Source organism: Furipterus horrens, unplaced genomic scaffold (assembly GCF_987537825.1).
Source record: "Furipterus horrens unplaced genomic scaffold, mFurHor1.1.pri manual_scaffold_12, whole genome shotgun sequence".
NCBI lineage: Eukaryota > Metazoa > Chordata > Mammalia > Chiroptera > Furipteridae > Furipterus > Furipterus horrens.
Genome location: NW_028327182.1, coordinates 6,786,470 through 6,800,684, shown reverse-complemented (window position 1 = coordinate 6,800,684; position 14,215 = coordinate 6,786,470). Strand labels below are relative to the sequence as shown.

The window sequence follows — 14,215 nt, the reverse complement described above, 5'->3', positions numbered from 1 at the left end:
AACAACCCAACTGTCATTTTCCTGAGTGTTTCCAACGCCCGTTGAGCTTTTGGAATTGTCCTCAGTTTGGCGTAAGTAAACTCACAAACGTTTTCTACAGGTTTCAGATTTCTTACGTTGACAGTTTTTTTAATCATTAAATAACATTCCTAATGAAAATTATTACATAAAATCTATTAAGGAAATTACCATAAAATGTATTTTTATACCCAAAATAATAAATGAAGCAAACATGTACCTGAATATAATGACGAAAAACATACAGGATTTCCCCATTTTGAGCTTTTTCAGACAATACTGTGTGAAATTTACTAAATGATCTGGTACCCATTTCAGCATAGAGAATAATCACTGGTAAGTTCTCTTTGTTTGTAGGAAATCTATGATCCCTTTCAAAAAGATAAGGTCTGGGCCTAAAATTAGAAAAACAACAACAAACACATGAACTTTTAAAAGAAATGAAAGTAAAGAGCTTATGAGAAATATATCATGACACTTAATAATTTATGCTCATCAAAGAACTTACAGGAATATACATATACACACATATATTATCACAGAAAATGAGTTTAAATGACCTGTGGTGACTGTGTACATACCTTCTAAATGACAGGAGAAAGAAATTTGGTTAACACAAAATTAAATATTAGAAATACTTTATTTTCCAACAAGGTTCACTGTCTTTAAACACTAATATATAATGGCAACATATTTTTCAATGAAATAAAATTTATGTTTTCTTCAATTAGGATATAACTTTACATTATTGTAGCTCACATTTCCTGAAAATGAGTCCCAATTACTTAAAAAATAAAACAAAGGCACTACTACATCATACAAAGATTATCAGTACTTAAGGATGGGGCAAAAGCAGGTTCATAATTGTGAGTACACAAAACAGTGTATTCTTGTATTATTTATCACTGTATTATTTTGCATATGAACAACTGTATACCTACTTTTGCCCTGCCCTGTACAAATAACAGTTCATTAAATCCTGGAGTATAATTTTTTAAAAACCCGAGAAGTTCTGTCGTCTGGCTCTATCATCATAAACAGGCTTTGACATCTTATCTGTTAGGCGTGGGGTCAGATTCTTCCTGCACAACAACCCCTTCAGATAGTGACTGTCATTTACTTACACTTCTAAGGTTTCTAAATATCCAGGAAAAGCTCAAACAGAACGCCAGAATTTCAGCTCCTGTCTACGAAATTCTAAGCCCGCATCCTTCAACAATTTATACAGGTAGGAAGAATAACAAAAGACAATGAATAGCAAAGGTGTGAGGAAACAACCTTTTATTTAATGAATTCAGATCTCTAGACCCTTTCAGTCATTTACTACCTTTACGTAACAGGACTAACTCAAGGTGAGAGGAAAAGCGGACAGGGAGACCGCCGCTGCGTACCCTGGTGAAAAGACTGGGTTTTGCAACCAGACATAATTGGCTTCACGTTCTAGCCTAACTGTGCGCTCTGCAACTTTGGGCAGGAGGGGATCTCACCTCTCCTGGGCCTATTTCTTACCAGGTCCAGAGATGGACTTCCAGCTACTTCCTAGGAATGCCCTGTGGATTTACCAAGATGCCTCGCAATCTAGCAGAGCATAAAGCACATGCTTGGTGCTCAAGAAATGATGATGTTTGCCTCTCACTCTTGCAAGCTTCCACTTAATCTAAAATATCAACCAAGAACACTGTCAGGGGAAAAAGGAAGGAAGCAAATATTGGATGGACCACCACCATTAATGATGAAAATAGGGGGTATATACCTATGAATTATGATTCATAATACTGTTTTATATGGTTATTGTTTACATAAAGCATATCTCATGTTTTATGTATTTTGATATAAATTATACTCTAAACTCCAAAGCTAATCGAAACAATACTGAAGGCTCTCATATATTTTAGAAAAGTACTTAGTACTCCCAGTGCATGTATTTAGTTTTTCAGTATAGAGCATATTCTTTAACATATAATGTCTTGGAATATTAAACTTCCGTATGATAAGAAATTGCTGCTATTCTGACCCACAGTCTTTTTATTAAACACTTTGTTCGCTGTACACTCTCCTTAGTTTACCTGGAAGTGGCCTTCTTCAGCAGCTTTTTAATCTCATTAATTTTGCAGGTGTGTTTCTCATGGACGACTACAAATGCGTCACAGCCATCTGGGGGTGGCTCATCAGCTGCAATCTAAGAGTTCAGAGGTTATATTTAGCTACAGTAGTTGATAATTATAATATGATTAAAAAACTCACACATTACTTTGATTATAGTAACTCATCAGCTACTATTAAGTTATTGTAATTAAATATCGTTAGGCAGGCATAATTAAATATTTTAACAAAATCAAACTTCATAGTAGAAATACGTGCTTCAAAGTTGTCAAAAAGTTTCATCAAAGTAAGATTTTCATTATAATAAACTTTAACGGTGATTTGTCCTCATAATATCCTTATGTCAAGTAACTATAAAATTATGTAACTTATCAATTGTATTATAATCAATGATAACAATGATAATAAAATCAATGGTAAGCAGTGGAACCAGATATTATAAGTCTGTTGATCCTTCTGAACTGAAGATTTTCACTTAAGATAGATTTATGCTTGTCATCTACAGCTTGGGAATCTTACATACCTGTTGAAACATCTGAATAGCTGGAGCGTATGCTCTTACAGAGAAAGCAAACTTTAAGAGATTGATATGTAAGTTGTCTAAGAATTGTCCAGCTTTCTTCAGGATTAAGTTGTAATAAGAATAACCTGACTCTATAAAAACAAGTCAAAAGAAAAGAATGTTAGTATTTTGTATTTGACACATGGGCACACTCTCTCACTGTAATGTTAATTTAATAACATATAATCGTATCTCAAGTTTGGTTATGGGTGGTGTTAGAGAAAAATGGAAAACCACAATCTCTATTCTATTATTAACTTCGTATAGATCTTCTGGTGAAATCCAAGAACTCAATATAAGTCTAGTTGAAACACTCTTGCCATTAAAGTCTATTTGGGAGATGCTAATACATCAGACCAATTCACTCCATGGCTGTGGGGTTTTGATATAGGGATAAGTCACAGGTCCTACTTCCTATTTAAGAGGAGACTAACACAAAAAATTAAAGGATAATATGACTTGATAAAATTTAAATCACATCTATAAATACATCCTGATATTTAGTACACCAGCCAAAAGGGATTAGCGTGTCCAGATCATCTGAGGAGACAGATCTGGGGTCAGACGTTAAAGAATAAGAGAAAAATGTCTTGTCTGGAATGAACCAACCAGAAATGCCAAATCCCTCCTCTAAACTCACCCCGAAGATCACAAAGACACCAAAGAGAAGGCTGACCCCTACAATTTAACTGAAAAACTCTTGGACACCCCTGGGATGACAGAGATATCTGAACGGGAGAGGGCAGAAGAGCGAGGCAGCCTGGGGTTGGAGAGGGCCCGGCGGCACCCCGGGAAGAAGCGGGGAGAGGCGTGTTTCTGCCCTGTTCCCTCTGCTGCCCGGGGCGTGATCTGCTGGGGACGTGATCATGGTCCACCCTGCGCCCCCGGGTCAGGAGCCGCAGCACCGTCCGCTGCCAACCGGGGGCGGGGAGGTAACGAGGGGTTCCGAGGGCAGCTTGGGAGCGCAGCAAGCAGGTGCCCACAGGCTCGCCCCTGGGCACTGCCTGGTCACGCTCTCTCTCCTGCGCCCCTGGCGCCGCGCCACCAACTCACGGAGACTTCTCATACAAAAGAGCAGAGCTGAGGTGGATCCAGGGCAGGTGCCCGCAGATCAGAGTTCCCTGTGAAAAGGGGGGAAAAAGGGGTGTGCAACCCCAGAGGCTCCCCCTCTGGGAAGAGGAAGAGGAGGCTGGCTAGAAGGAGACGCTGGGGGAGCCAAGAGCCTGGACTGTTCGTTGTTATGTTTACTGCTTGCTCAGAAGGTGCTCACTCTTGACCCTCAGTGTCTCTTTTACCCCCAGGGACAGGCATTACCTGGCCCTCTAGGTCGACCCGTGAGAACTGGGGCTCCGTGAACCAGCACAAATATGTGGGTGCTGGGCTTACTGCCTTTGCTTTAAGTAGTAAAGTCCTTTGTCTCTGACCCCAGGGGTCTTCTGTCTTCTGTCAGCACTCATGGAACTAATCTGTTAGCTTGCAAGTGGGGTACAATATCATATCCTACAGGAGCTGACAGACTTGATACCCAAGATGGAACGCTGACAGACACCCGGATTTTGGAGAAGTAAAGATCCAGCCTCACAAGCCAATTAACAGAATTTGAGGGAAATCCTTGTAAACTGACAGTGGACATGTTGACAAAATTGTATGGTCATCCAGCAATAAATGGTCCTCCCATTTGCTGCCTGTTAATGAAAAGGAAATGAGGAGGAGGTTCCAGGCCAGGAACCTGGAAGTATATTCAAAGGCATTTGCCCAGATGACACCTCGGTTCTTAACTCTCCCCCATGCAGGTGGGCTTCAAGCACACACACTGCTGTGACAGGTACAAAGACCTGTCCCAGGTCAGTGTAGGGCTCCACCTTCTTCGAACAACAGGTACAGAGATGCAGACTTAAACCAGGCGAGAAGAAACGCCTCTGTGATACTGCAGTCAGAAGGATTCAGTCATCAGAACTTTGGTTTGCCTGGCAAATGAGGTGGACGAAGTACAAAGTGTAAGATGACAGTAAAAAGCCTCAGTAATTGCGATGGATCCTAGCTGACAAAAACCCCCTACAGCCCACCCGGGAGGCTTCCTGCGGTAAGTTATAAAGTCTTTCAGTCGTGATGCAGGAGCCTTGTGTCTGTCTGATGCCTGAATTATGGGAAGCTAAGTCTTTAGCTTGCAAGGAGGTAAAAATCTTGGCTTCTTCCGAGTTCTTGATAAAAAGCTCAGAAATGAAATGACTAAAACAGGGGGATATGAAAATGTTCTGAAAGAACTGCAGGAAGAACAGGAAAAAAAAATACAAGAAAATGTAGGCTAAACTAGAAGTAACAAAAGAGCAAAAAGATGTCATGGAAAAGAGTGAGAGAAACAGAATAAGCAGGGGAAATGTGAAGACAATTGCACAGAAATTTTTTTTAAAGAGGAGAAATGAAAAGAAAAAAGCATCTAAGAGTAACTGATACAAAACTCAGGCAAAGGAGATCTACAATATGTATAATTGTAACCCTAAAGCAGAGAATCAAGAGACTAAAACAGAATAAAGAAAACTATAATCCAAGAAAACGCTCCAGAATTAAAAGGAGTAATGAATATATGTATCTAAGAATAAAGACTCAATAATCAGCACTGCAATGTCTTTGGAAAAACTACGAGACTCTAAAGTTAAAAATACAAAGTATAAAGCTCACACATACACACATTTGCATGTGAAGAACTCAAGGCCATTAACCCCAAGAGATGTTTATGAAGCACTGACTAGGGAGCAAACGGTGTATCGCCAAGAAATAACGGGAGGAACTACGGCATGAAGTCTGATGGGAAGTTCCGGATGAACGTCACTGCAGAAAGAAGACTGTGCAGATGGCGAACGCTTTGGCAATGCAGAACACCATACCGCCCACCAACCAAAATGCAACCAAAGGAAAATTATGTGGAAAGTAAAGTAAGCTCCGTGACGGCTCATAAATATTAGCTGGGCGTAAAAGGGTATCACTGAAGCCAACAAGGCGAGCAGCAGAAACTCATGTATACTTAAGAATACAAAGATAAGCGTCAGCCTGCGAGCCAAGTGTCGCTGGTTCGATTCCCAGTCAGGGCACAGGACTAGGTTGCACGTCAGGTCCCCGGTTGGGGGCGTGAGTGAGAGGCAACCACACAGTGATGTTTCTCGCCCTCTCTTTCTCCTTCCCCCTCTCTCTAAAAATAAATAAATAACTAAAATAAAAATAAAATGAAGTAAACCTTGTTAAAAAATTAATTTAGAAAAACACAAAGATAAAGACTAAGAACATTTGCGAACAAAATCGGGTGGTGGTGCAGGGATCTCTCGCTGCTTCCTTACCACTCGTGTGGTACCAACGGACAGTATCGGAAGACAAAGACGGCCCGCCGCTCCGGGGCTTCCCACGGCCTCCTCCGGCATGGAATGCAGGAGGGCGGAGGATGACTCCTACTCAGCAAACCTCGGCTTACATGTCATTTGTTTGGGGAAGTTTTTGCTGACTTCCCAAGTCTAGATCCTCTTACACACTCTGATAGGACTACACTATCATTGGTTCAATTTTCAAAAGTGTAATTGAAAATTAATTGTATAGTTATTTGTTTAATGCTGTTCTTCCCATGAAGCTATAAACTACGAAAACAGAAATCTTTCCTATACTTCCAATTGTGCCTTTTTACTCCTGGCACACAGAATAGGCATTCGGTATATTTCTAGAATTAATATTTAAGAAATGAACAGGTCTACGTAGGTCAGCTAAATCATGCCACTTGAATCTTGAGGCATAAATAAGTACAAAACTGGGGCAGAACCATATAAAATATTTTTTAAAACAGGCAATTCAATGAGTAAAAGATGTTAATTTGCTGGCACATAATGTAAAGTGTTCTCATTAAATGGCATGAAAACGGCACCTGAATTCAAGGTGTTAAAATGTTCAATTTCTACAACTTCTTTAAGCAAGTAGATCAATGAAATGATTCTTAAGAGAATTTAGAGGGTTTCAGGAACATTCAACAACCTAAAAAATTACAAGAAACTGGAGATTTAAAATGTTTCCTCTAGAATAACCTCTTGAAAACAAATTTGGTAAAATCTGATAGTTAACATATTTAATCCCTGATATTGACCATTCTTTCCCATACCTAATGAGGTCAGCAATGATGCGACACATTCATTTGATTCTCACCATTATGAATAAGCTCAACAGAATTATATTTTCAGTGTTAGTAATTCTTATTTAATACAATTTATTTAGGGTTCTCCCCTGACATACACGTCCTCCAATATAAGCGGGACGTAGAGCGTAGGTATTCCTCAGCTTTAATTCCAACCTTTTAGTGATCTGTCACCAGACTGTCCAGGTATGTCATTTCATTTAGGTATAAAACACGCTGATATACCTAGGAACTTGAAATGAGAGTTCAAAATTTGTAATTTTCAAGATTGTTTCTTTAATGAAAAACTGGCCCTGAATAAGGCATAAAGCCTGTAGGGAGAACAACAGACTTGGGAAGACATACTGAGGATTTTCGGTGAGGGCCAGGAAGAGTGGTGTTGGATTTCTTACTGTCACGGAAACCTGAAACAGGATTCTAGCCGACTTTTAACCTCAGTTAGCAAAACTAACATTTCCAGGACCAGTACAAATCCAAGAGTCTCCAAGTGACTTGAAAACAGACTTCTAAGAGGCCGAAGCTCCTCTGTGCATCCCACTCCAGTCTCCTCTCCTGTTCTCCCTCCTTCACCACCCGGCGAAGTCCTACCGGGCACACTCAGCCCCTGCATCCACCATTGAAGAGGCTGTCCCGGCCTCTCGGCCAGACTGACGGGGCATCTTCTTTATGCGCTACCGCAGACCTAGCTGCTTTGCCGTCTCTGGCACTGTTACATCATGGAGGGCCAACCAACATGCCACATTTCTTCATCTTTATATTCCCAGTATCGAAAGCAGTGCCAGCTTCTCTTATGACTCAAATGATTATGAAATAATAAACTGAAGTAAACGTGTTTTTGAAAGAGCAAATTACTTGTTTTTGGAAATAATTCAATTTTAAATATCATTACGAGGCATGACTGCTCCATTTTTAAAAAGTCTATCTCAAGAAATCACAAAATTGCTGAACTCCACCACCACATGAGCCAAATAAGCCTTCAGTGACGAACACTTTAAACATTAAAAACTGTTGTTTATCTTCAATTTACTCAGAAATAAAATCATAAACTAACTGCTGCAGTAAAACGCTTTCTCTGTCTAAAAAAATTCCCTCTTAAGGGATTCCATGTTAATATATTTTATTCTATTCTTTGTAGATAGAAAAATAACCATTTTTTATAATAAATAACTTTTAGCCTCTACTGCTAAAACCTAATTTCAGGATCTTAAATCTACTGACATTCCCTAAGAAACACATTAATAAACACTTGTTAATCCTACAAATATATGTATGTATATACAGACATGCACTTTCATATATATTTAAAAAGTAGGAATGGCTAGCTCCACTTTCTAGATAGTGATATGAAAGCACATAGGTTCCCTAATTTTTAAAAAATATATATATTTATTGGTTTTAGAAAGAGAGGAAGGGGGAGAAGAGAGAGAAACACTGATGTGAAAGAAAAACATCAATCAGTTGCCTCCATATACTCCCTGACTAGGGATTGAGTCCACAACCTAGATACGTGCCCTGACCAGGAATTGAACTCAAGACCTTTCAGTGTACAGGATGATGCTTCAACCAACTGAGCCACACTGGCCAGGGCAGTCCCCTGATTTTTGACAGAAGGTATTAAATGTCTCTTGAAGAGTTTAAGATATTTTAGCAAAAAAAAAAAAAAAAAAACAAAAAAACAAAAATAATATTACTAGATGCAAAACTAACAGTATTTCAAAAAAATCTAGGTAAAAAACAAAGATAATTAAACAATTTATATTTATTCTTGATTATAATATGCAAACACTGCTAATTACATGAGCTTTCCTATAATAAAGTATTAAAACCTTATATTTTTAGAAATGAACCCTTAAAAAGTTTTCATTAAAACATCTTTTCCAATTTAATATTCAGATTAATTAATTCCATTAAGCAGTCACACATAACCTTTGCAATTAATCATATCCAATGTGTGCACATAAATACAAATCTTACCAGTTAAAATATGCACATCACGTACCTGTTTGCTTATAAATTGCTAATTCTTTAACAGTGTCCAAAAACTGCCAAAATTTTTCATTGCTTTCTTCTGCCAAAAATTCACTATTAAAAAAATAAAAGTACTCAGTTAACAGATGAAAATAAAAAATGGTTTAGATATTATAAACCATACTTTAGAACAAAATTATAACTTATGGTAAAAACAAAAACTTCCAAAAATTAATGTCAAGTTACAAATTTCTATTTACCATAATGCAGAAGGAGAACAATATTGATGATTCTTACCTGACATATCATTCTCAACTTCAAGTACATAATCATGACCGGAACAGAAGGCATAAGAAATTATTTTTGGCGTTTCCTCATTATTAGCTACAACTAAAATATGGATAATTTATTGTGTTTCTCCAAGTGAAAGAGCACTAAGAAGCACACTTTAAAAGCAATGAAAAAAGTGTTTTTAAGGTAAAAAGTAAAAAAAGAATAAAAATAAGACTTTTTCACAAAAATTGGTTTTATTTTACTTTTAAAGTCATACATAATAATTTTTAATTAGCTACTTTTTTATGTAGACAATCTTTTTATTATTTAAAACAGACAATACCTTAATAAAAATGTTAACAGGACCTTGGTGTACTGCATTAGGTATTTGGTCTTGAAGCACTAAGAAACTTTCATTTTTGTACAGAGGGTAGGTAACAAAAAGTGTCCAAGGCCATATAAAACCTTTCGGAAATAATGAAATAAGTAAAAGGTTATTCAGTCCTATGCAGAACAAAGCACAAGACACCTGAAACAAATAGATTTAACTATTTAAACTAGAAGGCAATCAGTCACCAAACAGGTGGTACAGATGCTTCGTTACTGCCCATCCCGCCTTGATAAACTTAAATGAGCGCTTAATGTAAACACAAAGTGCTAAAGACACCAAAGACAGCAGAGTAAAACTAATTGTTGGGAGTTTGAGATGGTCCCTGAATGAAGAAAAGGAGGTGAAAAGGAAAACTGACTAATCCATCAACATAAACATGACAAGCACAGGAATTTAAAGCAATAAATAAGTTCAAAATAATTCTTATTAGTGGTGTCCAAGCAACAGTCGCCAAAAACAAACAAACAAAAACCAACAACAACAAAATCCCGACAAAACCAACTAAAAGCAGATTAAACACTAAATGGGTGGGACCTGAAAAGGGCGGGCGGGGATGGCACAAAACCGGAAGTGAAGTGGGGCGCAACACTTGCCACTCAGTTGACTTGATCAAACAGCTACGGACACTCTCCTAGTCTGTTCAACCAGAGGACAAAGACTTCTTCCATATACCGCTTTTTATACATCTAAATAGGACCCTTCAAAGTGATCGTTTTAAGAAAATATCCACTGCTCTAAGCCCTTTTGGAACTCCTCTGAAATTACTGGGTTTGCCAAAAAGCCCGTATGGGTTTTTCCCATAAAATAAAGGGCATTTTTATTTTCACCAATAACTTTACTGATTTGGGTATTATGAATATGTCAGCTAGTTCCTACGTGATAGAACGTTGATGTTCTCAATTAATGTCTGGATTGGACCACTATTAACTTCAACTGGTCTACCAGACCATGGAGCATCGTCCAGTGGCGAGAAATCTCCAGCATGAAACTTTGCAAACCACTTTTGACATGTTTGATCAGTCACAGCACCTTCTCCCTTCACTGCACAAATGTGCGTTTCCATTCTGTTTTTACCTTTCTTGAAATAAGAAAGCATAAAATGCCAAAAATGTTGCTTATTTTCTTCCGTCTTCAATATTAAAATGGCTACATAGTCACTGATTTTGATCTTTTATTTTTTAATGCATGCTGATGTGACAGCTGTCACAATACAATCTAACAAAACTGTTTCAACTAAAGTTAAAGCCCTTACTTAATGTCCTCTATAGGTTCTTGGAAACTGCAACTTTACCTGAAATGACGTGTAAATAAACCAACTGAATTGTTTAAGTGAGAGTTAAGTTCCAGTGACATATTTCTGGTCACAAAAACACCACCAAAATTCTAAATGAAGACCCAAAACACTTCTAATATTAAACATTGAAATAAGTGTGAGTTATACATATATTTAAGAAAGATAAATTTCAAAACTATTTTCTAATTTTCTTATTCCGGTTCAGAGACCTGGGTGGCGACAGCCCATCCTGGCAGGAGGCGCTTCCTTCCGAGGGCCTGTGCACACCAACCCACACGCACGCGGACGGGGCCAATGGAGAAATGCCAATTCGACTAACGTGCACATTTTTGGGAGGTGGAAGGAAACCAGAGTACCCGGAGAATGTGCAAATGCCTCAAGACAGTGGCCCCAGCCAGGAAGGAAGTTCCGTCTCTCATCAACTTCATAGCAATACAACGTTGAATGAAATGATGTTATTCGAGGTCCTGATGTATTTACTGGGCACCCCTTTCACGCACGGTGCTTTGGGAAAAGACACATGAATGAGAAATGGTATTGTCCCTTTAAGTTCACATTTTAGCAGCAGGGATTAGCGGTAAGCTTCTTACCACTGGTCTTGGCTATGATTTTTTTTTTTTTTTTTTTTTTTTTGGCTTTGATACTAAAAGCAAAGGCAACAAAAGCAAAAACAAACAAGTAGGACTACAACAAACTAAAAAGCTTCTGCACAGCAAAAGAAAGCATCAACAAAATGAAAGGCAACCTGCTGAACGGGAGAAAAGATTTGCAAACCACGTATCTGATAAGGGACCAATAGATAAAATGTATAACGAATTCATGGAACCCAACATCAAAATAAATAAATAAATAAAAGCAACTCAAAAACCTCTGATAAGACTTTTATTTTTAAAAGAGGACATATAGATGACCAACAGGGACGTGGAAAGGTGCCCCATGTCGCTAACCATCAGGAAAATTCGTAACCAAACCACCGCCAGATACCACCGCACACCTGTTATACAATGGCTATCATCAAAAAGACAAGCGATAAATCCTCAAAGGAGAAAAGGGAGCCCGTGCGCCAGGTTGGTGCGAATGCAAAGTGGAGCAGCCACTGCGGAAAGAGCACGGAGGTTCCTTAGAAAATGAAAACTAGCATTGGGTTGGCCAAAAAGTTCGTTTGGTTTCCCATATGCTGGCTCTAGCAGTGCTTAGACGCCTTTAACTTTATGCGAACATATTTTGTTAGATGGTATCGTCACAGCTGTCATAGCAGCGTGCATTTAAAAAACTTACCGAAGTCGGTGAATTTTTATGCAGCCGTTTTCACATTGAAGACGGAAGAAAATACACAACGTTTGGGACTATTATGCTTTCGTATTTCAAACCACAACTGAAATGCACATAAAAAAAACACAAAGGTTTGTGCAGTGTATGGAGAAGGTGCTGTGACTGAGCAAACGTGTCAAAAGTCGTTGGCAAAGTTTCTTGGTACTGCTGACATTTCGGCCAAAAATTCCTTGCTGTGCGGCTGTCTTAGGCATTGGAAGATGTTCAGCAGCACCCGAGCTTCTATGCACTAGAAGCCAAGAGCGGGAGACAGCCAACATACTCACAATATCCAAACCCATGAAGTTATTGATGACAACGAAAAATGTCTTTTATGGGGAAAACATAACAGACTTTTGTGGCCAACCCCATAACTATTGTGGTGCTCACAAGACGCACACATCGCAAATCATTATGTTGTATGCCCGAAACGAATCTAATGTCAATCACACCTCAAGTAAAAAGAACCGAGTTCGTTTCTCACACGTGCGCTATAATGTGCGGCGACGGAGTCTCTTTTCGGGACCATAAGCTGTTGCCTGGGTGAAATGACAAAAGCAATCGTCATGAAAACTTCTTGCCGGCCTAAGACTGGGACACTAAGAGCGAAGGTGAATAGCCACGGGTTTTGTGTGTGCACAGGAAACAGCGGCGTATACACTAATTCCAGCGGAGGAGGCTCGGAAAGAATGAACAACGCAGGAAGCCTACCTCGGCCACTGGAGACGGTCCCCTGGAAAGAACTGCCCACATTAACTTAAGTGCTTGCCTTAGACACCGCACTGCACTATCCATTCTTCCTTTTTTTCCCTTCGTAAATGCTAGTAACATTCAAACGAATTCAACAAAGGTCCCGATGTTTAAAACCCCGCGGGCGGGGCAAAGGACTAACCGCGGGGGAACAAGGAATTGCCAGCGAGTTGCACGGGGCGGCCGGGGAGGAGTGATGGATGCTCCGAGGGTCAGCCAGGAGGGCGCCCGGAGCAGAGGCGCAAGGACGGCCCCCAGGGGCCGCCAGGGTCCCAGCGCTCCCGCAGCCCCGGCCGGGCCCTCCCTGCCCCTGCGATCGGCACAGGGTCCAGCCCGCACCCACCTGGCTTCCAGCAGCAGCGGGGTCTCGGGCCACTTCGCGGCCAAGTGAGCCGTCACCGCCTTGGACGCGGAGGCCGGGCCGGGGCGCAACAGCGACAGCAGCCCCGCGGAGCCCAGGAGCAGCCGCACCACGCTGGCGGCCTCGGCCATGACGCGGAGCGAGGAGCGCCAGCCGCCCGGAGCCCGCAGCCGCCACGCTGCAGCCAGGTCCCCGCGCCGCGCCGCCGCCCACTTCCGGTGGGGGGAGCTCGAGGCCGTTACTCGGCCGGGGCCTGGGGCGCATGCGCGCTCGGCTGCAGCGCTGGCGGAATGCGCCCTGCGGGCCGCCTCGGGTGAGACCTGCGCCACGTAGGTGCGGGCGGCGCGGGCGCGGAGAGCCCCGGGGCTGATGCTCCGGCGGAAGCCGAGACGCGTGGGATACGCGGCAGGGAGGCGGGCTCCGCCAGATCGAACTGGGGTTGTGGGCGCCCAACGCGGGCTGGAGATGCCAGGCTGGAACGAGCATGGGTATTACCCACGTTTACGCACGTGGAAAAGAAGGCCTGTGGCCGTTCAAAGCACCTGCCTCGCGGGTGTCTCAAGTTTGATAGCAAATTAGAGCCACCTGGTATTGCTTTTAGAAATTCGGACGCCAAGGCCACACCTGTTTCAGGGGCGTCTCCGGGATTGAGATTGGGGCATCCCTAGAATTGGACACTCCAGGTCCCCATCTCCGGTGACTGGCGTGTGGTAATCAGGTTGGAAAACCAGTGACGTCACCTGGGGGGCTTGTTGAAACGCAGGGTGCTGGGCCTCATCCCCGTGTTTCTGATTCAACGGGAGCGGGGTGGGGGCCCGTAATGTACATTTCACGTCTAATAAGCTCCCAGGTGAAGCTGATACTGATGAAGGGGGCCATTCTTCTCGCCTTTGTACTCAAAAGTGGTCCACAGGCCAGCGCGTCAGCATCACCTGTACCCTCACTAGACATGCAGTCTCAGGTCCCAGCCCAGCCCCACTGAATCTGAATCCCCAGAGTAACAGGAAGCCCAAGTG

The 14,215-nt window shown here is 41.3% G+C and overlaps 1 protein-coding gene across 1 annotated transcript in view; it reads right to left on the bottom strand.

Annotated features, from left to right (window-relative positions):
- UGGT2 (UDP-glucose glycoprotein glucosyltransferase 2) overlaps positions 1-13,333 on the bottom strand; it is a 96,671-nt gene extending 83,338 nt beyond the window's left edge. The window contains exons 1-5 of the mRNA XM_090258401.1: positions 13,182-13,333; positions 8,851-8,933; positions 2,645-2,775; positions 2,085-2,197; positions 239-413 (exon numbers count right to left, since the gene is read on the bottom strand). Coding sequence (XP_090114527.1) covers positions 239-413; positions 2,085-2,197; positions 2,645-2,775; positions 8,851-8,933; positions 13,182-13,330 — 651 coding nt within the window. The 5' untranslated portion in view covers positions 13,331-13,333. The remainder of the gene's footprint in view (positions 1-238; positions 414-2,084; positions 2,198-2,644; positions 2,776-8,850; positions 8,934-13,181) is intronic.
- Between the last annotated feature and the right edge of the window lie 882 nt (positions 13,334-14,215).